Genomic DNA, 24645 nt, shown 5'->3' on the forward strand with positions numbered 1-24645 from the left:
CTACGCAAGCTGTGCGTGCAAAAGAAAAAGAAAGGCGCGCGCACGCACGCACGCACGCACACACACGCACACACACACACACACAACAAAACGTAAGAGAACAGAAACGTTCAGGGCGTTCCGTTCAGCCACAGGAGGCAAGAAAAGCACAAAGCAAAAATGACATCTTGCGTATGGCAAACCAGCAAGCTAGGAGCTCCATTTCACCGTTTTGTTCTAGGGCGCACGTTTTATTCCGCAATACAAAAGCCTGGCTCGTCTTTCCCGAGTACATTATTCGGCTGCGCCTAGCGAGGCAAGGCAGGGTTCCCCGTATTCCTAGACAAGAATATCGTAAAACATGCGCCCCCCACAAGGCCGTATAACGTACGACACGGAACACTGATCGAAGTTATCTGCACACGGTATCTTTGGACAAAGTAACTCGTACGAGACGGAGTCCTACAGCATAGCTTGCAGGCGTGGATGTTTTTAGGAAAATAGGAAATACTGCTTCCGCTGCCAGCAGCTAGCGTCAGGAGTACGATCAGAGATCGTTGTTCGGAGCGCGCGTTGGGTTACGCCGCGCGCGATTGGCCTATAGACCTCGCCCACATCGTCAGACGCGGGGCGCGGCCACGTTTTTTGTGACGTCAAAGTGACGACACGCTGCTGTCAATAATTTTGAAACCGCGCACATCGTCTGCAAGGAGCAGAACGCGACGAGTGGTGCTGTCATATGAAGAGAGATGCTGCCATGTCAAGTTCGAGCTGTCATGCGCTCGTTTGGAATGGATCCAAACGGTGGCTGCGGCTACGGAATGGCACGTTCGGATCAAATCCATTGTCTAATTCGAGAAAATGGCGCTTGGAATGGAAGCTTCGGTTGTTGCGTTGGCCTTGCTCGAGGACGAAGCAGAGCGGTTGGAGATGCGAAATGCGTCTGGAGAGATGGCAGAAAGCGAATTCCGGCGTCGCTTTCCTATCTAGAAACGAACGGTGCGGTGCGTTGGTTTTGCGGCGAACTCTACCCCATCATCGAGCGCCAGCGAGCTAGTGGAATGTTGATTTTGCCTCTCGAAAAGCGCGCCACTGTTCCCGTCGTTACTTTTTCTTTTTTTTTCGCTGTGCGCGACACCACCCAGCGATCACGCAGAGAATAAAACAGTTATAAATTGCAGTAGCCATACGTATTACTATTTGAGGACGTGTTTAAGCTTGAGAAGAAAAATTTTTTTATATAAAGATTTTGATCATTGGAAGACGATAGACATTTCGCTTCGTAGTACACTGTCTGCAAGCAAACGACAAACAAGGCACGTAAACGTACGGGGAGTTCACCGCTTGCCGATTGGCTGCTATCTCCCTACCGTCCTTCACAAATTCTGCCTACTGCCCACTTTGCGACGTCGCAGCCATTGAACAGTTCAGAACGCGTTTCGAGCAAAGATCGCGCCCCATTATATTGAGAAGCTGTCTTGGTCGATCTTATCACCACAGACACTCACGTTTCGTTCATGTGAAGTAGCTTGTTGCACTCAAACGGTACGACGTGTCCGAAAGATGTTGCTCCCGCTGTAGGCCGCTGATTCATGGAACACACTGGAAGCTTGCCGAGGTTGCGGCTGTTGATAAGATTAGTCCCATACGTCGGATCGCACGCGTAATTTGCGTCTTTATGGACAGTACAAAGAAATATTGAGTAAAATTGAGCTAGATTTGTACACAACACTCCCGAAACACCGAAAGGATCAATCTCACACGGATGCCTTGGTAAGACGGACAAAAAGTGTACACACGAAAAACGGGTGGCAACGCTGCCGTAACATTTCCGCACTACAGCTTCCCATGCGTCATGGATTTTGATAAGTCGGTTCGGCACTATATACACGTAAGGGCTTAGACTGATTGCACTGTTTTCTAAAGGAACCAAGGACGAACTCAGCATGACGAGTTTTCAAAACATTTCCTGCCCAAAAAGCGAAAAAAAGAAAGTAAACTGTCCAAACACGCCAAGATGTTCTGGAATCATCGACGTCGTCTTGAGGTACCGGCGCTGTGGCTTCGAAGCAAAATTCAAGAAGGGAAAACGTGCTCCTTCATCTACTTCGCTCGTAAACTATTAAAATTAAATTATGGGGTTTTACGTGCCAAAACCACGACCTGGCTATGAGGCACGCCGTAGTGGGGAGACTCCGGAATAATTTGGACCACCTGTGGTTCTTTAACGTGCACCTAAATCTAAATACACGAGTATTTTCGCATTTCGGCCACATCTAGATGCGGCCGCCGTGGTCGGGATTCGATGCCGCGACCTTTTCTTCACTCGTAACCAACATTTTCAGGGAAAATAAATTAATATAGGTCCCCAAAAGGAAACTTCGTCAGGCTATACTGGTTCAGTATGGTTCTTTAATGCGCCTTTAGGGAGTCTCTGCAACCCCTTTACCAATTCACAAGAACCGGTTCCAATCTAATCAGAACCCGACGTCCGCTTCGAGAATGATGCCAGCGACGACGAACAGGGTTTAAGTAGCCTGTTGCGCGACACATGAAGGATCACACTTGCATGAAGTGTGTACCGTCCTGTTGCGCTGAAGCAGAACCCGGGCGGCGTCTCCCTTCCGTCCCAGGCACCGGGCGGCCTTCAGGGCCGCGGTTGTGAGTCAGGGACGAGGTATCGCCGAAACACACCGCGACGGAAGACGACCCACGCAGGCGCATTCCGAAAGCATTCGACACCTGTCCCCCGTGCCAGTGCACGATGAGGACACACATACACACACAAGCGGGAGATGCTCGTGCAAAGACCCTCTCACGCTGCCTTCTCTGAGCGCGGGGGTGTGCGCTTCGCCCGTCTCGCAACAACCTCGTTTACGAAGATTTAGCAACAGAGGAAATGGCGACGAAGGAAGTTTTCTTCGTAGTTTCTTCTACAATTACAGGTACAACGATTACATTCTGCACGGTGACGGCAACGCCATTGTCTTGGCGGGGCAGAAACCCACGAAAAAATACACTTCGCCGCCTACCTGGCACAGCAGCGCTGTCTCATACTTATTACCCCCCAAAATCTACAACAAAATTCAGATTTACGTATGAGAGCTCGGCACAGTTACAGCCGGAGATGTCCAGGGATCCTAGAGTTCTTGAGAAACACGATAGTCAAGTCGATATAATTTACTGCGAGCGGCGAAGCATCGTGCTGGGCGAGTGAATGAAGAACGCCAGGACAACGGAGTTATCGCTTTCACTATCGATCGATCGAACGCCTACGCACCGTGCCTGCAAAGTGGACGACGGGAGAGGACAAAAAAGAATAAAACGACATGCCAACCTTTTCCCTTGTATGCTTTATCTCGTTACCACACCGGAAAGGCCACCCGTATCTCTACTCCTCCGCAACCACTGCGCGACACCGTTCACGTATATTAATTCACTCCGTTTCCCCTCTCTCTCTTCTCGTGTACGCGTTCCGCCGTGGATTTCGTACCCACTGAGGCGAGAGATGTTGGGCGGCTTAGCGCTTCCACAGACAACGCCCACGCATAGCCGATAGCGAGAGGCCTAGGCGGACACACGTTTTACAAGAACAGCACCGGGTCTCAGCTGACTCGATGTGCACAATTCGCCCTCGATCGAGATATCTGTCGCAGCGAGAAGATCATAGTGAAGAGGGGGAAATTAAGGCGCCCCACTATGAAGGTCATAAAGCAAGCGCCGATATCTGCGACGTCAGAGATCGAGAAGGGCTCGCTATCTATATATCGCGGCATCGAGACAGTATTCAACAGTGGAATTGGCGCTTTCAATTTAAGCTGTAGCGACCGCATACATCGCAGGTTTTTGCAGTCAACGTCCTTTGAACAAGCAGACATATTTCTTTTTCTCAAGAGCGGACAAGAATATGCCGTGGTGAGCAAATTCTGAAACTTCATTTTTGTGCTCGTGTCTTGCGAAACGCTTGAGATTCGCATTAGCATGTCGACGTTCGTGGATATGTCACACGCACACACAAAATCGCCTACGCAAGCTTGAAGATATCCGAACAGTATGCAACCAACGATACGCGTTTTTCACGCGACTACAGCATTTCGTCAGAGCACAAGCAGGAGGAGTCAGGCCTACGGCTATAGCTGACAGTCTTTTTATGACGAGCTCAGTTCGATCTGGCATTTCAAGCCGTTCCATTCCTCTCGCTTACTTTTTTTTTCGAGCCTATACATAAAGGCAGGTCAGACGGCTGCTTGGAAAAGCAAGAGAAAGGAGGAGGAACGTCCGGAAGTTGCAGCTTACACACACACACACACACACACACACACACAAACACACAAACACACACACACACACACACACACACACACACACACACACACACACACACACACACACACACACACACACACACCACTTGTTTAATGAAATAGGTATATCCGTGCCGGTAAACTTATCGATTTAGCACCATGGACGGCTGCATCCTTCTAGGGTCGTCGTTGAGTAGTTTACGCACCAATTTTTATGCTGCACCATCAGACGAGCACTCCCGATTGCTAAGTTCAAAACATTATTTAAAAAAAAAAAAGAACAGTGCCACAATGTCCCTGATACTGGCTAAAAAATTAAGAAATCCAGGCTACACACCATAAATGTAGTCAAGCTGCGGCTGCAGATTCCCAAGTGTGCTTGGACTATATTCAAGCCATTGGGAGCATGAGAGACGCCTCTCTAACGATAAAAAAAAAAAAAACATACGTGCTAGCTTTGAATGTAACGCTGTCCCGGATATGCGAACTATATAATTATGATATAGTGAAAATGCGGCTATTTGCTAAAAACATTCTTACAGGCGAGAAAAGAAAAAAACAAAATGAGGGTAAACACAGGATATAATCCCCCGGTTAGCTAACCTACGCGAGGAGAAAGGAAAACAGACAGCAACAAAATAAAATGTAGCACTGCTGTCTGTCGAGCGCGTTCGCATGCGAACTTGGATAATATTCTAGTTCCAGCAGGAAAAGGACAAAAGGGACATGTAGACACCACGATGCGCACGGTAGTGTCTTTTGTCCTTTTCTGCTGGAACCAGAACGGTACGAAAAATTTAACAGTAAAGATAAAGAATACCACAGAAATGGCGCCAGCACAGTGGCAACACTCTATAGCGGAGCCAAACACTTGGCAAATCAGTTCTGTAGATGCTCACAAGGTTGAAGTTTAGGGACCAACGCCCGGGAAAGGGTGATTTCTTTTACTTTTTTTTTCCATCTTGGAAGCATTATTTCTGAGAAACCCGCACGAGTTTCTCTTTGTAGCGTCGTGATACAAAGGTGGATGCCATGTGGATGCCACTCTCCTGCTCTCATGGAGTCAAAACGCAATAGCCTCGTGGTAGCGAAAGCCAGCATGCCCTCGGCTAAAGAGGGCCGGGAGGCAGCAAGTGTGGCTGAATCTAGTCGAACCCTTATCAAACCCTGCCTCGCAGTGCCCACGGCGGCCCCCGAGAGATGTCGGCACACGCGCACCCAGTGACCCGCTGGCAGCGACGGTGGCGGCGCGCGTCGCCACGTGCTTCCACCGCCGGCGCACCCCTAGAAGAAGAAGCAGAAGGCCGTTTCCGGGCGAATGATGCCCACTGGCCCGAACGACGTCGGGTAGACGCCGCAGAGTAGCCCGAGCGCGCTGGCGGACGCCGCCGCTAAGTAGGCCACAAGCCCCTTCTGTTCGCCAGCACAAAACCCCGGCCGTCCGTGTGTGCACACGCAGGCAGCACACGCCCTCTGCACAAGCTGCCGCTCGGCGCACAATAAAACACAGCGTGCGCCATGGAGCAAACACGCAGCCGGTGATCTTGGACTACACGCTGTCGAGGCGAATTCGGCACGCACGGAAGCGCCTGGCTCGTAGACGCTGCTGTGCAAGACCGGAGGCGCGCGCACGTCTTTTCGGCCTACTTTTTTTTTGACGAAAAAAAAAATAAAAAAAAGAAGAAAAGAAAAGAAACCGCGCGCAACATCTCGACCGCGCAATGCCACTAGCAAGAATGCGCGTACTACTTTGTCTTGACCGGTCACGAGAAACCTTGACCGAGCAAACTAAACACGGCGAAATGAGGCTATATATAGACTACCTGAACATCGGAGAGAGAGAGAGAAACAGGCGAATAAAGTAAATGTAGGGAAGGTCAATCAGACGCAGTTGGTTCAATCAAGGCTGCATGAATGCTACACTACGTATCCATGCATGGGTCCGTTTTAAGCTGAAATTAGGTTACGACGTGCGCTAACGCCGACATGCAGAGCGAAGCTTCGGGACACATTAAAAAAGGAGGAGGAGCAAGGATGTTGCTTGCTGCAGGCGAACTTAGCCTGGCAAAATTTGCCGGCGACTGCTCCGTCCAAACGCCCCCTCTCACTGCGAAGTATTTCAGACTGTACCACATTAAACTAAAAACGGGTTAACGTAGTGCTTTTGGAGACGTGAATAATCGATCACCAGAAGGTATACGCCTCCTGCGCCGTGAGGATGTTGACGAAACCTCTTCTCTTACTCCAACCAACGTCGCGTACCTGGCTAGGACACACTACTTCAGGTAGGATCTTTTCAGCTTCCTCTTTATCATAAGTATGTCTTCTTTACCGCCGAAGGTTCGTCAGCAGTTACCATCCTCTACATGTAAAGGCTACGACTGATTTTGCAACTAGCTGAATCTGTCAGAAGGAGAATGACCAGCCGCCTTTTCTACCACGTTAAGTGCCAACGCCACGTATGAGCAACAACCTAAGCTCTGAACTGGGCTACCAGTTTTCGGCCGATGATCCCCGGTAGTGCCTTCTCTATAACTGCGGCCTTTCCGTTAGCCTCGTTGCTTACCTTCATGCCACGCACGTTGAACTACCGCCTAATGGTTATTCTCTCCCCACTTGCCTTATCTTGTTGATGCGAGACGCAGATCACCCCCCACCCCCACCCCCCGGTCAGCATCGGCAGCAAAATGACATGACGCACGCGGGCAGAGATCAATTACCGCCTGAAAGTGATTGCGGCGATGTGGAACGCTCGTATCGAATACTTTGAGAGTGTACTACTAAAGTTTGGAGATATTCTCTCTCTCGAGTTCTTTACCTTTCATTCTACCGGTAAAATTGGAAAGGTGGTCGCTTAGTGGGTGAGCAGGAAAAAGCCATAACTATTATTGAAATCTATATAGCTACACCGAAACTTGAAACAGAGACGCAGAGCCCGGCCTACGAAAACACGTCGCGTAACCCCCCCCCCCCCCCCCCCCCGTCCCCCAAAACAGCAGTAGGCAGCGGAAATGGTCACCACCAGCGCGCAAACCAGGCTGCTTTGCGGACTATATACCTTATGTATCCCCCCTCCCCCTCTCCAGGTACCCCACCTCGTAAGAAGCCCCGCCATGCCCTGCGCACGGCTGCGCATGCGGCAGCCACGCGCTGGTGCCCTACATACGCAAAGCTCGCGCACAACGAGGGTCGCCAGCGATATTCAAGCGTAAGCGCTTACGCGACGCTACGCGGAGCACACAGCGGAGCGCTCACTCGTTTCGAGACCGCCCGAGAGACGGGGAAGAAGGGGCCGTAGCGGAGCTGCTCCTTCACGCATGCGCCCCGCTTCACACACGCAATTCGGCGAGACACACAAACGCGCGCTACCGCTCGGGTAGTGTACCGTGTCCCGCCCTGTCGTAATACGCTGCACACTGCGCGCGCGTGCGTCAGCGCCGCAGCAACGCGTGCACGAGAGGATTATACGCGAGCAGGGAAACGGAGAGAAGGGCCGCGCACGGGCCCGTGGAAGAGGTGCACGCGCAAGCTGGCTGGCTGGTGCACGAGGGCGGGTCATGCGCAGCGAAGCCGCACCACAGCAGCGATGAAAAAAAAAAAAAAAAAAAAAGAACGGACGCGTCATTTTTTTGGGGGGGAGGGGGGGAGATATCGCGTATACGCACGCATATAAATTGTACCTCGACACGCATATAAGGCCGAGTGGCGAGAAATATAACAAAAACAAATTTTTAGGCGTCGCAAACCGTAGTAACGACGCCTTCGCGAGAAGAAACTAGCCCACCGTGGCTACTTTAGGTGTAAAGGAAACTACTCGATTCGTATACGGAATACACACTTCTTGAAATGACCGTGCGTTTTTCACAGATATGTGACGTGCCATGTGGTGCGCAAAATGCAAGTCCAAGGAAAAGCGCAAAGATGGCGCCAACTAGCGATCACATGGTAACACGATACAGACATGTCGCACGTGTTCACTTATGCCACCATATACCAATAAGCGTCCAATGCCCGAAACAAAGTGATGTGCTAAGTGACGTCTTGCAGATGATTCAAAGCAGATCGCAACCACAGGTACATTAACTGAAAGGCAGTGCGACGATCATAACTATCGTTTTATTTATGGCCACAACAGAGGATGAAGGCCTACCCCCCCCCCCCCCCCCTGCGATCTCAAATTACCGCGCTATCACGCGTCAGCCAAGTCAACCCTATGCCTGCAAACTTTCTAATGCCACCACAGTCCCAGTCCATATGGACTGTAAATCTACTAGACACAAAAGATGGCAGCGTTGACGCTCCGAATGAGAAGGCGATAAGGAATGTGTACAAGACTGACTAGGAGATGGTGAACTCAGAGCGCGGTACTTTTAGGATTTTAGGAAGAACTGCGGTTCAACGCTAAGAAAATAGCATCGCCGCCATCTGAACTGTCGGCTAGTTCAAATACGAAATTTTCCAGTCAGAAAAAGACGGGAGGCAACGTACCTCAGAAGACCCTTTGCAACGGTTCAACAGGACAAATCGGGGCACAAACGCTGCTCAAATTTGGAGTCAAGTGATAAGTTACGAAGAACCACGCCATCGTCGCTGTCGCCTTTTGCTTTCGCGACATCCTATCGCGGCCGCTTATGTTCGTGGCGGCTCAAAGCTACACTGAAACTACTGCGCAAGAACAAAAACCAACTCGCTACAACAGACGTTCATCAGGCTACGGCGACAATATGGAGGGAGGACTGCTGGGACAAGCCGTATGCAAATACCATAGCAATTCCAGGATAGAAGAGTTCGCAGAAAACCGCGCCAGGCAGCCCAGTGCACAGGCGCTGCAGCAGCAGCATTTGAGTGGCCGCATGCGAGAAGCAACCAGCGAATGAGAAAACCGGCGCGCAGCCCGCGTCGAAAGCGTCACGCCGCCGACAAAGGTCACACGGAACGGTCAAGCGGTCAACGCAGCGGACGTTCGGGGTAAACGCCATGGGCGGTATATGGCAGACGGCGCGCGCGGGGCAGGAGCTGCGACGAAGGGTGTGTGGCTGAGTGCTGTTTTGAGAGGGGCGGGTGCACCAATGGCCGCGCCTGTCGCAGGCGTGAGGGAGCGGCCGCGCAGCACTGCGTCGTGTGCGCCTCGCTTTGACGCGAAAGCAATGAGCTCGACGACCTCTGTGTACATTCTAAACTGCGCGAGCGTTCGGACGAAAGGCACATCACCTGAGCAACGAACCTACACTTCTGATTACTACTGGAAGACTTGGCACGTCAGTTATCCTGCAGAATCGACTGAGAAAGCGATAGGTTAGAAGCAGCATAACAGGACGAAGGACAGGACTACGCACTAAAGGACAGGAAGACACGTTCTCTACCGTCCAGTTTCAGTGCCGTTTTTCGCATTTGTCACGCATCGAGCGGCACAAGTGCGCAGTGTTGTGTAAAGAAGCACAAGCACAGGGCCATCCATGGCCCATCCCAAAGGCGACGCACGCTTCAGAGGTGTCAAACAGCAGTTCATGCACCCAACTCTCCAATGAGCGCCGGTGTGCGGTAAAAATTAAGGACGCGGTGAAGCACGCTACGCGGCCTCTTCGCTGCGCAACACTCTGCGCCCCGCGCCAGGTTGGCAGCCCGCACGGAAGCTTCACGGTTACACGCACCGGGAAGGCGGAACACAAGAGCCGCTACTGCGCCACAACAATATACATGACTCGACAACATTGGGCCACGACGTGTCGTACACGCATAGTCCGCCGTGTAGCGCGTCAGCCGGAAAACACTCGCGCGGATCGGAGCGGCGACGTCGCACATACGCAGGCCGAGCAACAACGCGGCGCAGTTTGCCGCCGCCCCTTTCGCCCAACTGCTTCATTCACGCATCGATTGATACGTGCGCAGAGAAAGAGAGTAGTGCGCAGAGACTACGATCGTCGTTTATCGACGGCGGTTTGTCCGTATCCATATCGTTGCGCTAATTGAGTCCGCAAGGAAAAGGGGCACAGGAGCGGTGAGCCGCGGTGCCAAGGTCGGGTAGCGCGACCCGCGCGCATAATGCCGGTTGCGCGAGGCGCCGATGATGCCACTGAGCGCGCGCGTACGCATGCGCTCATGTTCCCGCAACCACGCCCCCGTCGTGCGGACTGCACCCCCGCACCTTTCGAGGAAGAGGATAACGGTAATCCTAGCTGTCAAGACGCTGCAATCGCTCTTGGAAGCAGCAGCAAGCGTGAAGCGAGTGTGGTACGCATAAGATCCGACCAGATAAAACTGGCACGCACGTGCTGACGACAAACATGCACAGATAACGCGCTACCTGTGCGCTAAAGGCACCACAGACGTCGATTTATCATTTCAACGCCGCCGCAAATAAAAACTGTAAAGGAAGGTGGATACTCTCAGACACGTCGCGGGTTCAGTTCAGCGGCGCCGCCCATTTTGATTTGGCGCGAACAGCAAGAACGCCTGAGCAATGACATTTGGGTTGATGAAACGATTTGTTTTGAAACCCTACGCGCGAAAGACTGCAGACCTAACGGCTCGCATCGGCGAGTCTCTACGTACAAGATATAAACATTAAGACGTTTATATAAATTTCACCGATGCCCATATTATATGCAATTCACTGGAACGTACTCAATAAATGTTCGGAACTCTTCTGCTACGGAAGAGAACAGTTTACGATAGCTAGCGAGGCACTGGAAGTGGTAAGGGAATACATCTACTTAGGACAGGTAGTGACTGCGGATCCGGATCATGAGATTGAAATAATCAGAAGAATAAGAACGGGCTGGGGTGCGTTTGACAGGCATTCTCATATCATGAACAGTAGGTTGCCATTATCCCTCAAAAGAAAAGTGTATAACAGCTGTGTCTTACCAGTACTCCTCACGTACTGGGCAGAAACCTGGAGGCTTACGAAAACGGTTCTACTTAAATTGAGGACGACGCAACAAGCTATGGAAAGAAGAATGATGGGTGTAAGGTTAAGGGACAAGAAAAGGGCAGATTGGGCGAGTGAATAAACGCGAATAGTTGAAATCAAGAAAAATAAATGGGCATGGGCAGGACATGTAATGAGGAGGGAAGATAACCGATGGTCATTAATGGTTACGGACTGGATTCCAAGAGAAGGGAAGCGTAGCAGGGGGCGGCAGAAAGTTAGGTTGGCGGATGAGATTAAGAAGTTTGCAGGGACAACGTGGCCACAATCAGCACATGACCGGGGTAGTTGGAGAAGTATGGGAGAGGCCTTTGCCCTGCAGTGGGCGTAGCCAGGCTGATGGTGATGACGATACGCGCTAGGACATGACAGACGATATGAGCCAAATTAAACCAAAAATTAACGAAACCATTGGAAAAGAGATTAATGGCAGGAGCAGTTGCGCAATGTCCATGTGCAGAAATGGCGAAACCTGCCTAATATTCGGTGCCGGATAGAAAACAAAAATCGGTTGAAATTCTTGAGCACGGTACCATGATCATTGAAGCGCCTTTTAAATTATGGTCTAGTTGCTCGTGCGGTGTAAATAAATGTATATGCCAGCGAAGAAGTGACCCGGTCGTCTACCCCGCGCACACTTTGATCCTGCGTCGCAAATGACAAAACTTGGCCAGAATTATAACGTGTCACCGGGAAGTAAATTACAGGACACGATTTTAAAAAAATAACTGCGAGCACGCAGTGCTGTGTGTGCCCATTCTGTCTTGACTCACCCTTTCGCAGTTTCTTTCCACGTGAAATATGCAGAACTCGAACGGCCGTTTTATTTAGAGCGTCGTCGTCGTCGTGTCACGGATGAAAGTTCGAAAGGCGCTTTCTCGGGAGGCAGGGGAAAGCGGGTGCAGCGTAGTTTTTTCTCGCCGGCGCTCGAGAGCACGGCATCCTCGATATCGTCTCGCACTATTTTTCGGGGGGGCAGTCACGAAGTATATCGCCACAGTTACAGGAGTCTCTCACCGGCGACAGGGTCAACGGTATCGAACAATGCGCGGGAGACTCGTTGGTTACATGCACTCCGTAACTCCACTAAAGTGCGCAAATTGACCGCCCGAGGGCGCGTCGTCATTCTCCTCCGTCCCACGACGATGACGCGCGACAGAGTCGTTCATCTGCTCCCAACGCCCGCCGGTCTTCGCGCGGTATACGGCGCGCTCGCCTCGGCGCTGAGCACCGTTCTCGAGACTCCGCGTGCAACGGAGATCAAACGAAGGAGAAAAGGAGAAAAAGCCGATGATCCCACACATCATCGTCGTCAGTACATACAGTCCGCTCACTCGGGGCGAAGCTGGGAAGCCGGGCGTTCCACAAGTGGATCCGACAACGCGGCGACCCCGGGTGGAAGGAGGGCGGTTTCGTTGGCGGCAATTTGCGCCACCGCTCGTGTCACGACGCCCCACCGCATCGTCGTCGCCTCGCACGCGGCCGGCGGGCTGCTGCCGGCACAAAAGGCGGCGAAATTCGCACCCGCGGCTGCAGCGCGTCCGACAGAGCGTCGCCAAAGAAAGTCAACTTTGGAAACTGGGCGGGAAGCAGGGGGAGAAACTATACGGGCGTGAGCGGCTGACATATAGAAGCCGGTAGCAGCTCCACGAGCTATAGAGAGCGCGCGCGGCATGACAGTGTGTAAAATAAGGAAGTACGAGAGAGGGGGGAGAAAAACTCATCGAAAGCTGCGGTGGAGCGAAGGCGGTGGCGAAAAGCTCGATGATGCGTACAAAAGCGAAGTTTGAGCGAGCAACGAGAGCTCGCCGCGATAGCCGCGCCAGCAGAATGCAGGGCGTCGAATAGAAAGCTGCGCGAGAGTGGGCGCGTGTTGCAGGCGATACCTGTTCCTGCGTCCAGCCGCTGGCGTCCCGTTTTGTCTTTGCTCTTTCGCTCTTTCCCCAATAGTTGAAGAGGGGAGCGGGTGAGACTGGGCTTCCTTTGTGACACGTAGAAGAAAAGACGCGGCAATCAGCGGCCTTTTAAAGCGAGAATCCGTGGCGCGACACCACATGGCCACCGCTCCGCTGGCGGGAGCTTTAAAAGCAAAAGCCTTGCCCTGAATGAAGTCTCCTCTGAACCAAGTCGCGCTCGGCCAGCGCAGCCCTGTTGGAACAAAGAGACCCGATGCCAGCCGCTGCATTCTGTCGGAGGGCGGTGTGCGCGTCGGGGAAGGTTCTGCCGCAAACACAACAGCAAAACCAAGAAGAGAGACAGAGAAAAATGCTGCATTCTCTCGACTTTGGGCGCTCTCTACGTTTCACGAAGGCGGGTAGCGAAGAGGGGGGGATGGGGATTGATTCGGGGATGTAATGGCAAGCATTCTTCGCCATGACCGGGAGCCGCACTATTAGGCCAGGACTTCTTCCAACTCTGTTTTCTTTTTCCGTCTCTTTCTCTACCCACCACAAGTAACAGGAAGGAGAGGGGGGGGGGGGGGAGCATAAAATGTGCGGCGACAGGCGCTCGGGGGGGGGAGCAAGGGGGAGGCGAGCCATATACCATATTGAATCCCCTCCCCCCTCGTTATTCTTATCGCTAACTCGGCGGCTACGTCCTTGTTCTCTTCAACTTTCACCGACGTGCCGGCAGTTCATTGTTGAGTATTCAATCATCATTCTCGTATTATTATTTTTTTTCTTACGTTAAGAGAGCGCAATACCAAAGCCTAATTCGAGCTGGTTCGCTTCCGCTATTGATCTCTGTTTTCCTTCCCTGGGCCACTTTCAGAAAAGTTTATTCGTTCCGTGTGTGACCCACGACCGGTGGGAGAAAGGTAGGCGAGACGGCGCGGTAAGGAACAACGTTCAGGCGCAGCGAGGGCGGAAGGAACATTCGCCCAATCAACCGGGCAGTGGAAGCGACAAGCTCGCAAATATCTCTGACCGCAGGAGAAAGAGACGGAAAGAGCACCCGCCTGCCTCGAAATCGTCGTCCTCTATACAGCGAGCGGTCGCATTTCGATTGCGGAGGAATGACGAGGAAGGGAAGCACCAACGGCGAAAGTTTTCAAATGAAAAAAAAAAATATGAGAAAAGAAAACCAAGAAAAAAAAAACGCACGAAAAACGACATTGATGAAAAGCAGAAGGCCACTCGGCAGCGGCACCATCAAAGAGGAAGATTGCTCAAGCCAAGCGGAAACCACCTTCTCTTTCTCTCTCAATCGTACGCAAAAGAATCGAGCGCTCAGCATGTCGCTCTCCCCGCAGTCTCATTCCCACGTGCCGGATTGCAAATCGCAATCAGTGGCGCTTTCCAAAGGATCTCGGAAGATAAATGCCTGCCGGTACGCTTAAAGCCATGAAGTATGCGTTAATCATTAGCTTCCTCTATATCAAGAGCGAGTGTTTCAAAAGTGGACAGAAGGCTCGATACGAAACGACAAAAACCGGGGATGCCAAACAGCGTTATTAGACGCGCGTGCGTCAGCGCGCCCAATACAAGCCCGAGCAAGCGGATGTGCTTCATTATTGACCAACACAATGCATGCTTGATAGTGCAATCCCGGGGCGACCACTCGCATTCTAACACCCAATATTCCTTTTGTAGGCTACACTTCAGCTGTTTCCGTTCGTGCCGAGAACCGCATTACGACCCGCCGTGGTGGCCTTACGGCTATGCTGTTGCGCTGCTAAGCACGAGATCGCGAGATCCGACCCGGCCGCGGCCGCTGCATTTGGATGGGGGGCAAAATGCAAGCCAACGCTCGTGTACCGTGCATTGGGTGCACGTTAAAGAGCCCTAGGCGGGCGAAATTATACCGGAGTACCTCACTACGGCGTGCCTCATAATCAGAGATCGTGGTTTTGGCACGCAAAAAAAAAAAAAATTATTTTTTCAACTGCATTATGACGCTGCAACAGTGGTTATAAGGCTGACTTCGTGGTCGTGGCCATTAAACAGACACCCTGTATCTAATTCAGTTCGACGAAACAGTTGACACGCGGCGCGCAACCCGGCAACGTGCAACAGCGCTGCTATGGAAAGCTCGACTGCGCATGGGGAGAAACGTGTTGAAATGTACAAATAGGCTGGTCACACCAGCGAGAAAGTTTAGTTTCAATAACAAAAGCGGCTTTTCTAAAACGCCACCACAACAGAGCTTATACCACGCGCCACCGAAAAAAAAAAAAAAACACATAGAAGTGGGACGGGAGAGGAAACATGTCCACATAACGTAGTGCGGAAACGGTGTAGCGGTACCTACGTAGAAGGGGGGCGACCAAGCAACGCTGGTTACATAGGCATCGACGTATGCAGGTGAAGAAACCGCTCGCCGTTGATTTTTTTCTTCTTCATAGTTTCCTTCTGGAAAGAAGCGAGGTTTCGAAATTTCGAAGCTGGCTGATCGCAACGGCAATACCGGCGGAGAAAGACACGCGGCAGGTCGATAAACAAAAAAGCAAAACGGGCCGCGAAGGCGTACCTAAAAAGCACGCACGCCACGCAGCACACACGGCGCCTCCCATTCAAGAATTTCCCTCGCTTTCGCTGGCATGCAGCGGCGCCGATGGCCCCCATCTGGGTGCGCGCTGGTCGACCCACGCTTTCCGCGGCGACCATCTTTTCTTCCCACTGTGGCGGAACCCACGTTCACCGAAGTTGTGCCGCTACTCGCTTCCTGCCTTTCGCCTACCTGATTAAAGAATATACAAAAAATTGTGATGCGGCGACCTGGCACGGCCAAGTAGAAATAGATTCGTACAAGGAGTGGAGGCCTTCACTGTGACGCTTATATGGCTCGGCGCAACGTTCGTGAAGATGCGTCGTGTGCGCACTACGGTGCGACATACATCGAGGACAACGTACGAGCGGACTCGCTAGCGCGAACACGAGAAATGCGCGGAGAGACTGGTTGAAGAAAGCAAGGTAGTGACAGGGTTGCTTCTTTTTCTTTCTTTTTAATTACAGAATGGGAAAAAACCCCAACACCTCGGCTGCGAGAGACGCACTCGTGAAGAGGTCCGCCGTTTATTCTTGACAAGCTGGAAGCTGAAAATCGAAAACACGACACGCTGCAGCAGTCGAACATGCGCGAATGACGCGGAACCTTCTACACTGCAGGTCTAACGGCAGCCTCTCTCTCTGCACATCGGTTCTAGGACATGGGAGTCGGGCACAGTTACGCGCCACTTCCAAGGCTAGCCAGGCTCTCGCAAACCTGCTTTCGATCGAAAGGACGCGTTAAAAGCGACAAAAAAGTAAGTTAAAACTACGGCAGCGGAAATGGTTGTGGCGTAACAGCGTTTGGCATACGCTTGCCCGGCTTCCGTTCCTCTGGTTGCCGCGCCTTCCGCAGCTCGTATACTACCACCAATTTCGAAGGTTGGGCGAGTCGGCATAGCACGTACTTGCCGACCTCAGACAGCGCAGTACTCGCACAATATAAAGAGGCACATACAGCTCCCTGTGTTTGTGCGCCCCTAGATTGTGGTTACTGCGCTATCTGCCGACAAATACTGCACCCCGCCCTTTCCGAGATGACAGTGAAAGCGCTGCTTGCGTTCGCTAGACGCAAGCAGCAGCCGGGGAAGGAGTCATGGGAAGCCACGTCCCCGAAAACCACCAGGAACGGGCCGTTATCGTTCGGCCCTCTTCAAAACTGCCGCGGCGGTGGGCGCTCCCCGCCCCGGCGAGGAAAACACGAGCGAGCAGAACGGATGGTTGTCGAAAAGACGCCAAGTATCGCCGCCGCCGTCGAGCTTTATCGCGGCGAAGGCGAACGGCCGCCACTGCCGCAGATGGCTCTATTGGAGGAAACAAACGCTTCCCACTGCAAGGGCACGGCAAGAGGAACTGCGGCATTCCGGAAGACTGGCACCATTTGATTGGACGGACAAGCTCGCGGAGCCGGAAACGACCCTTGTCGTTGCTCCTTGTTTCGCCCTAACGACGTCGTCGGACGCTAGGAAAAAGACGAACGAGAGGGAAATTCGGCTGCTATGCTTCCGGACTGCCGCAACCAGCGCTTTCACCTGTGCGTCTGATCACGGCCCGCTTCTTGAAGCTTACCAACACAATAGGGAAAGAGAAAAAAAAAGAAAGAAAATAAAGAAGGAAAAAGAAAGGACACGCTATCACTGCGCCGGTTTTTCTCGGGCGGCACCGAACGCGGTACATACTTGGGAATTGCATCTTGGTCATAAATGAAAGCGACTGTGCAATAATAAAAGAAGCACGGGACACGTTCTCATAATTTCGCGAGCGACAAGGAGCACGAAATAGGTGCGGAGGACCCCCACCCGGTGAACCGTTACTGAAGCCCTTCTGTATCCGGCTCGCGTTATAAAACGCAGGCACGAACATGGCAGCAAAAGATTACGCCCAACTCCTGCAACATGCGCGCCGTCAAGTATTTTGCTCGCCGAAGGCATTCCAGGCGAACAAATCGGAACACGTTCGATAAGGTGATCAACACAGTGAGAAACCGCGCGGCTTCCACGCCACAAAGGAACTGAACCTGTTGGCAACCATAGCCATATCACCGCCGTGAACGATAGCCACCTGACCGCTGAAGAGGCCAACGACGTCAGATTCCCTACTGCCGTAAGCGTCCATCTTTTCAATCCGGTTGGATAATACAGTGTATACACAAGCCAAGCGGTGCATGCGCCAGAAGGCAGCCAAGAATGCGGTATTTCGTACCATTCAGATGCTCAGATATTTAGATATGCCTTTCATTTCACGGCCGCAATTCATTTTACATATACTTTGCACACTGCACCTTTCTGAGACAGACATTCCATCAGAGCTTTCTTTTTTTTTTTTTTCCTGTTCTGTGTGGGCCAACACGGCAGGTCGAATAATAAGTGTTTGGGATAGTACACCCTGGGGAACGTGAGAATACTAGAGGCCAGTGAAGTGCGCAATTATTAGATATGGGGTTCAGCGTCCATCAGAAACTCGCGGCTATGAGAAACGCTGTATAATGGACTACGGCGTAAATTTGGCCACCTGGAGTTCTTTAACGTGCACCCAAAGCACGGTACACCAGCGTTTTTGCATTCCGCGCTCATGCTTTAAAAAGAAAAAGCAAAAAAAAGTATACTAAACGTCTAGCGTTCAGTTCTGCGAAAGTGCGCTTCAATGCGCCTCAGAAAGTACGGTACTAAAATGGCTGTAGCGCCTCTTTTCCGCCCGAGTCATTCGTATATACAGGGTACCTCGTCGAGACAGCCCCTTAAAACTGGAACAAAGAAAGGGAAGAAACTAGTCGAAGGAAAGCCAGCATTCATCCGATTTTCGTGCTCGCTATAAAGAACCAGGCCTACTGCGGTATATAAATACACACGGCCGGCCCTTGGAGGCAGAAACCAGACAGTCCCCTTGCGCGCTCGTCTAGACAAAAAGTAAACGGCATCTCGCGCGCATTCCCTCTGTGGAAGCAGTCTCACGACAGCGTGCGTGACTCGATTCATCGCCGCACGATGAGGGAGGAAGTGCGCGATCGAAGGTTGCTGCTCGGCATGTTGACTCACTATGCGGGCACTGCAGCTGCGGTGAGCTGCTGACTCACCCGGCCACAGCTCTATTCTCGCAACGTGCGATTAAAAGAGAGAGAGAGAGAGAAAAGAAGACTCGGGAGTGGTTAATCGCCCGGAAACAGAGTACAATAACGCCCGCTTGAGACAGGACACGAAGACCACGGACCACACGATTTTTGCTGGTGCTGCTAGTTTTGTGAACGATCCTAAATGCTGAACCTGAAACGGACTTTAGGACTGTTGCGATATTAGCATGTAACCGTGGCCGGAGAGTAGCGATGAAGCATTGTGAATCCCTGTGAACTGAAAAAAAAAAAGGAAAATCCGAGAGTGCTATATGATCACACGGGAACCTATAAATGTACATATATCCCCTTTAAACATTTGGGAGGACTCGCCGAGAACAGCAGTATGCATCTATTTGTACTTAAGATCCGATGTACGTACGTGTTTCGCATGCCGTATATCCTCTAACAGGCGCGATCGGGTATGCCTACACCGCACTTGGCTAAATATCGCAAATATTTAATGTTTCCTATTTGAAACCTAACGGATAAGATCGCCACTGCACCTTGCGTCTGCACTTGCAAGCTATTTACACTAGAAATGACAGCCCTAATGTCCGCGCTGAACATTAACCAGACTTATCCCTTGAGCTAAGACACGTCCTTGGACTAACGCTGCCTGTGCCTCTCGCGCAACGAAAGTAATATCAAACTTCCTCAGAGACAGCGAGATACTTCAGTTTGATTAGTGTTGTAGTGTGTAAGTTGTGTATCTGTGTCGTGAACTGTGCTTATTTCATTTTTCAACATACTCGTCTGGAGTATCATGCTAAACGTGCTGCCCAGGCAATCCTCTCCTAGATTCATTCACATCCCTCTATGTGACTTTTGTAAGCGTGCGCGAGCAAACGGAAAGGATACAAGAAAAAATCGTGAGAAACGGCGTCGACCAAGACCAGATGGAGCATCCGTGACATGACTGCATGCCACTTCAAGGTAATCATTCTAACTACACGTGACAATCTTTATCAAGAAAGCGGCGCTTCAAGCTTGTCAGGAGGACAAGGCAGTTATGGGGCATAATATATATATATATATATATATATATATATATATATATATATATATATATATATATATATATATATATATATGGTCAATACTGATAAAACTAGAAGTTTATTGACACGTAAGACGTGCCCACGCACTCAGGCTACAAGCTAGTCCACAAAGAAGCCATACAAATGCGCTGTACCACTACCCGCCGCGATTTCTCATTAGCTATGTAAGGCGCTCTGCTGTTGCGCACACGGTGACGGGGTTCGACTGAACAAAGCGCTCCTACACTCACGATTCAAGTGCACGCTAAGAAACTACCAAAAACTAATCCCGAGCCTACTACTACGGCGTCTCCCATAGGCCATGGTGCAGCAACTCCTTGACGCAAGCTTCCATCAATTCACTTTGGCCCATCCACTGAGCAGGCACTCACGGCCGAAATCTGAGCAAATTGGCGCCAAGGACTCGATGACAAGAAAAACATTTGCATGTAGTACTACGCTTGCAACCGCGGGAGCACGTCAGAACGCTCTGCTAGACCTGCAAGTAAACTAAATTACCACCGCCAGCAAAGGCGCGCTGTTTGGGGTTCTTTAGCGCAACTGTACACAACGACGCGAGAGGAACATCAGCGACAACTGCCTTGACCGCGCCGACTTCGTGAGAAAACCTACGAGAAGGCTTTAGAACCGGCTGGGCGGGATTCCATGAAGCAGCAACTTTCCAAACAAGGTGCAAAGGCCCATCCTTTTTTCTTCCATTACCAGACACTCGCTTCAGCCACCTCACCAGCGCGAAAACTGGAACTTTTTTTGCAAACAATACTCCCAAACACCTACTAGACGAAGACTGGCGAGTCGTACTTGGACATGGAATGTAGAAATTCCGGGACGCATAGCCGGTTACATAACCATCCATAAGCTCACGCACGCATTTCCGCGACGTCCCGCAACCTCTAGGCGGGACCCGGTGGGCAAGCAGTCTGTCTGCAAGTGGGTGGGATTGTGCTCTTCGCGGCAGCGTCTGTCGCGCAGCACACGTCATGTTTCAGAGAAAGTTTTCTTCTTCTTTTAAGCAACAGAGCATGACAACGCTGCAGGTGCCGCACAATCCGTTTCGTCGTTGCTGCTGAATCTAGAGGCAGCCAACGGCTAGGCTCACATGCTACATCCGTGCACTTGACTCTTATGGGTGGGGGAGGGTAGAAAAACAGGCCGGCCGATTCTCGTCTCCGCAGGAGAGTCGGGGAAGAAGCGGGTGGGCACTTCTCGGAAGGAGAGAGCCTCTCCGGAGGCCACGAAACGCTGTGTCCGCATCGCGCTCGCTGGCTACCTAGCTGACAAAAGCAGCGCTTTTCGCCCAGTCGTCCGAGCAGATGCACGGATAAAAAAATGCAAACGGGTTTGCTGCCAAAGCAAACGGGAGACCGGCAAAACAAGACAGTCGCGAAAACACACGCGACGCGTGGCACTGCAGCAAGGAACTGCTGGCTGCTAGGTTAGAATATCGCCTAACATAGGCGAAACAAAAAAAAGACAACAAGCTGGTGCTGGCGGCCAAACAACGCGTGGCATCGGACTCGAGACCAAGTGCGAGAATCAAGAGCAACAGTGCTCGCGGCCGCTTCCGAGCTGGCCAGGCAAAGAGCCACGGCATGGGATGCAAGGCCGGACGGCCGACCGCCAGCGGAACGGCGGCTGTCGCAGACCGACGGCCGAACATGGTCGGGGGACCTGCTGCCAGCAGCGACCACAGCACCGGGACGGGAGGAGAAGTTTTGCCGCTTTCTGTTTGCGGTTTTTTTTTTTTCTTCTCGGTCCCGTCGCGGAGCCCAGCTTCACAACAACGAGGGCAGGAAACGAGTCGCCGCGCCGCTGCTCGCGGCGGCGGTGTCTCACCCCCCCTCTGGCACTGCCGTGCCTTTGAGGGCGCCTCTCTCCCTCGATCGCCCTCTCCCCGCTTTGCTTACCTTCATAGAGTTATTCCGACGGCGCGCTGTCGTCCGCAAAGACTCAAGGTAATCCAAAGACGCGGTCCACAGGCGACAGTCATGTTTGCCGGTCGACGACAGCACCGGCGCTGCACGGCAGGGCACGCGATTGCACTTTGTTGACGCGTCGCCGCGACCACGCGGTGAACCAGCCTCGTCGAGCAGCACAAGCGGCAACACGCGAACACGACGGCAGCAGCACCGAGAAGCAGCGTTGGCGGCACGCTCCGAGAGCGAACGCGCCCATAACTCCGAATGGGACTGTGCGGCGGCGCGCCGGTCGCCCCGCCGACGGAAAAGGAGAGAGAGGGAGGGAGCGCGACCGGGACCCCCGCGGGGGGAGTAGGCCGCAGGCGAGGAGGCCACAGCGTCCGGACGAGCCGGCTGCCCCGCATAGTAGTAACTTGACGCGCTAAAAGATGGAGGCACTGTACAGGATGTCTTTACGCGCTCTTCGGGGGTGGTCGTAGAACGGAGGCGAAGGGTTCGACACAAGTGCTCAGTTGGCAGCCTATTGCTGCTGCCATTTCCACAGAGGTACGTCGACAGCACAATGCAAATTACCTGCCATAGTTGCTAAGTGACTTTGGCGTTCAGCTGCTACGCACGAGGTCGCCGGGTCAAATCCCGGCCGCTGCGGCCGCATTTCAAAACGCCCGTGTATTGGGTGCTCATCAAAGAACCACAGGAGGTCAAAATTAATCAGGAGCCGCTCACTAGGACGTGCCTCATAATCAGACCATGAATTTGGCGCGTAGAATCCCTGAATTTAATAAAATTCTTAATGCAAGTCTAGCCTTAGATATCAAATGAGAAGGAAATATGGCTGAAAGTACATTACACACAATCGTGCACAACGATATGTAATCAGAACTGAGAAAGATAACGCACGTGATTTGCCCACGCTGCCCCAGCTCGCATAAGAACCCGCGAGAAAAAATGGCACAGGAAACATTTGGAGGACGCATAAGATTCACCTTTAAGAGTGGAACGCGACGGCGTTCTGCCTTTTCATGCTTCCCGACAACCGCAGCTTATCTAGCCGTAACGTTTACCAGGAAACGCTGGCTGCGAACGCTGTGCACGAAGGCAAGCTTTGTGGTAGAAACGCGGCCTCTTGCGTTGGTCGACCTCCTGTTACTGTTTCGCACTTTAATATTTCAGTATGAGAAGAGCTAACACAAAGGACATGCGCTGTCGGTGTTTCTTCCCATTATATTTGTTTGTGGGCTGCCGTTCTCAAAATTCCGAGGAATAACTTTGTAAAGAACGAAATACAAGGTATGAGCAACTTTGGTGGCAGAGAAATGGGTGGGTATGTGTGGTTCAGTATCAGGTTTCAAATTCTTTTTGCCAAAACGACGTCCAACGCCGACGCGGGACGCCGACGACGGGTTTCTGCGACACACAACGATAGCGTCTCGAAAGAAAGAAGGCAGAGCTGCGATGGTTTCAAACCCCTTCTCAGAAGTAGGCACGGCTGCTTTGCAAAGCTCAAATGTAGTGAGAGGAAGTTCACCGGGTTCGGTGGATAGTCCTCGTTGGGGCGTGTGCAGTTCCTCAATCGAATGCTTCAGTCTTCAGATGACCTATTACCAACGTACACTTGGAATATTTGCGTGTTCCGATTGCTCCGTCAAACTGAGCTCATTGACGAGTGGAAGCCTAGCTTTACCAAGAGAGGTGGCTGCGCTCCTCGTCAATAACACGTGTCCCACGTGTGCGCTGGCAAGGAAAACCAAGCTTGAGAAGATGCCAACAACAACAAAAAACTAACGATTAGGATGCGACTTTACTGCTTCACACGATACTCAGCTTCGTGAGGTTTCGCTCGAGGCTTCTGTAAAATAAATAGATAAACATTACAATCCGAAAGAGGAATACTGTTTCAGTTTGCACTGGCAATGCACCCTTTTAAAGCCCTATTTTGCTTCTTTCTTCCTTTCATTTGGTCAAAAAGCGGTTGACGATTACTGGAGGAAGTGTAGGCCCAAGCGTTTCTATTTCTTTATTGAGTTTCGCGCTGACACCTCTGCGCAAGCAACGTCAGCGTGACGTCATGGAAGCATTAGATTTTTTTCGCATTTGGGCCGTTTTGCCGCACAACAAAAAAATTTCGAAACCTCCTAGATCGCGTTCTTGGTTCCTTTAGAATGCAATATGGTCCTTATTTACCGACAGGCATCTAGACCCGAGTACAAGCTGTTAAAAATCCGTGACGTCTCGGCGAACTGGTACGGGAACTTCATACTATAGTGTTTCGTTCTGGCATATTTTCCGACTTATTACGCCTCCTCATACGGTAAAAGCGGACGCTTCGCTATTGCAGAAACGTGGTTTACTAACACAGCTCAACTTCGTTCTGTGAACTTTTACATAAAGGCCGCGTAACGTTACCAGCAATGCGCTCATAGATGTCATAAACCATTTTAGAATACCAGCCCCCAAAGATAGGGGACCCCAAACGATTAGAGTCTCGTCACAGCGCATGCGCCGGCCCGAACGGTATCTTTGGGTTTCTACATGTCTTTAATGGTAAATTTCAAAAATAATAATGTGGGTGCCACAAACGTGCTTTGCGCCGTCTCAACGTTGCCGCGAACACCTCCAAAATGTGTCAACGCCTCCTCATTGAAAAAAAAATTAACTCTCAGGTATACTTTTCATCCTGTAAGATATTACGAATTGCGTTATTTCACGGTTTTCCTTGTTTTGCTCTCTCTCTCTCTCTTTCTCTTTTTTTTTTTTTCTAGCGGGGTTTCACGTGTCAAAACCACAATGTGGTTACGAGGCACGCCATAGTGTGGGACTCCGGAATAATTTGGACCACCTCGGGTTCTTTAGCGTGC

The 24645-nt window shown here is 51.5% G+C and overlaps 1 protein-coding gene across 6 annotated transcripts in view; it reads right to left on the bottom strand.

The window, feature by feature from the left end:
• Positions 1-24645, bottom strand: part of LOC142575591 (rap guanine nucleotide exchange factor 2-like) — a 716743-nt gene that overhangs the window by 104402 nt on the left and 587696 nt on the right. The window contains exon 1 of one of the 6 annotated variants that reach the window (XM_075685120.1): positions 21776-22054. The exons of the other annotated variants lie outside the window; for them this stretch is intronic. Coding sequence (XP_075541235.1) covers positions 21776-21781 — 6 coding nt within the window. The 5' untranslated portion in view covers positions 21782-22054. Of the gene's footprint in view, positions 1-21775; positions 22055-24645 lie in introns of those variants that run through there. 6 annotated transcript variants of the gene reach the window in all.

Source organism: Dermacentor variabilis, chromosome 1 (genome assembly GCF_050947875.1).
Source record: "Dermacentor variabilis isolate Ectoservices chromosome 1, ASM5094787v1, whole genome shotgun sequence".
Classification (NCBI taxonomy): domain Eukaryota; kingdom Metazoa; phylum Arthropoda; class Arachnida; order Ixodida; family Ixodidae; genus Dermacentor; species Dermacentor variabilis.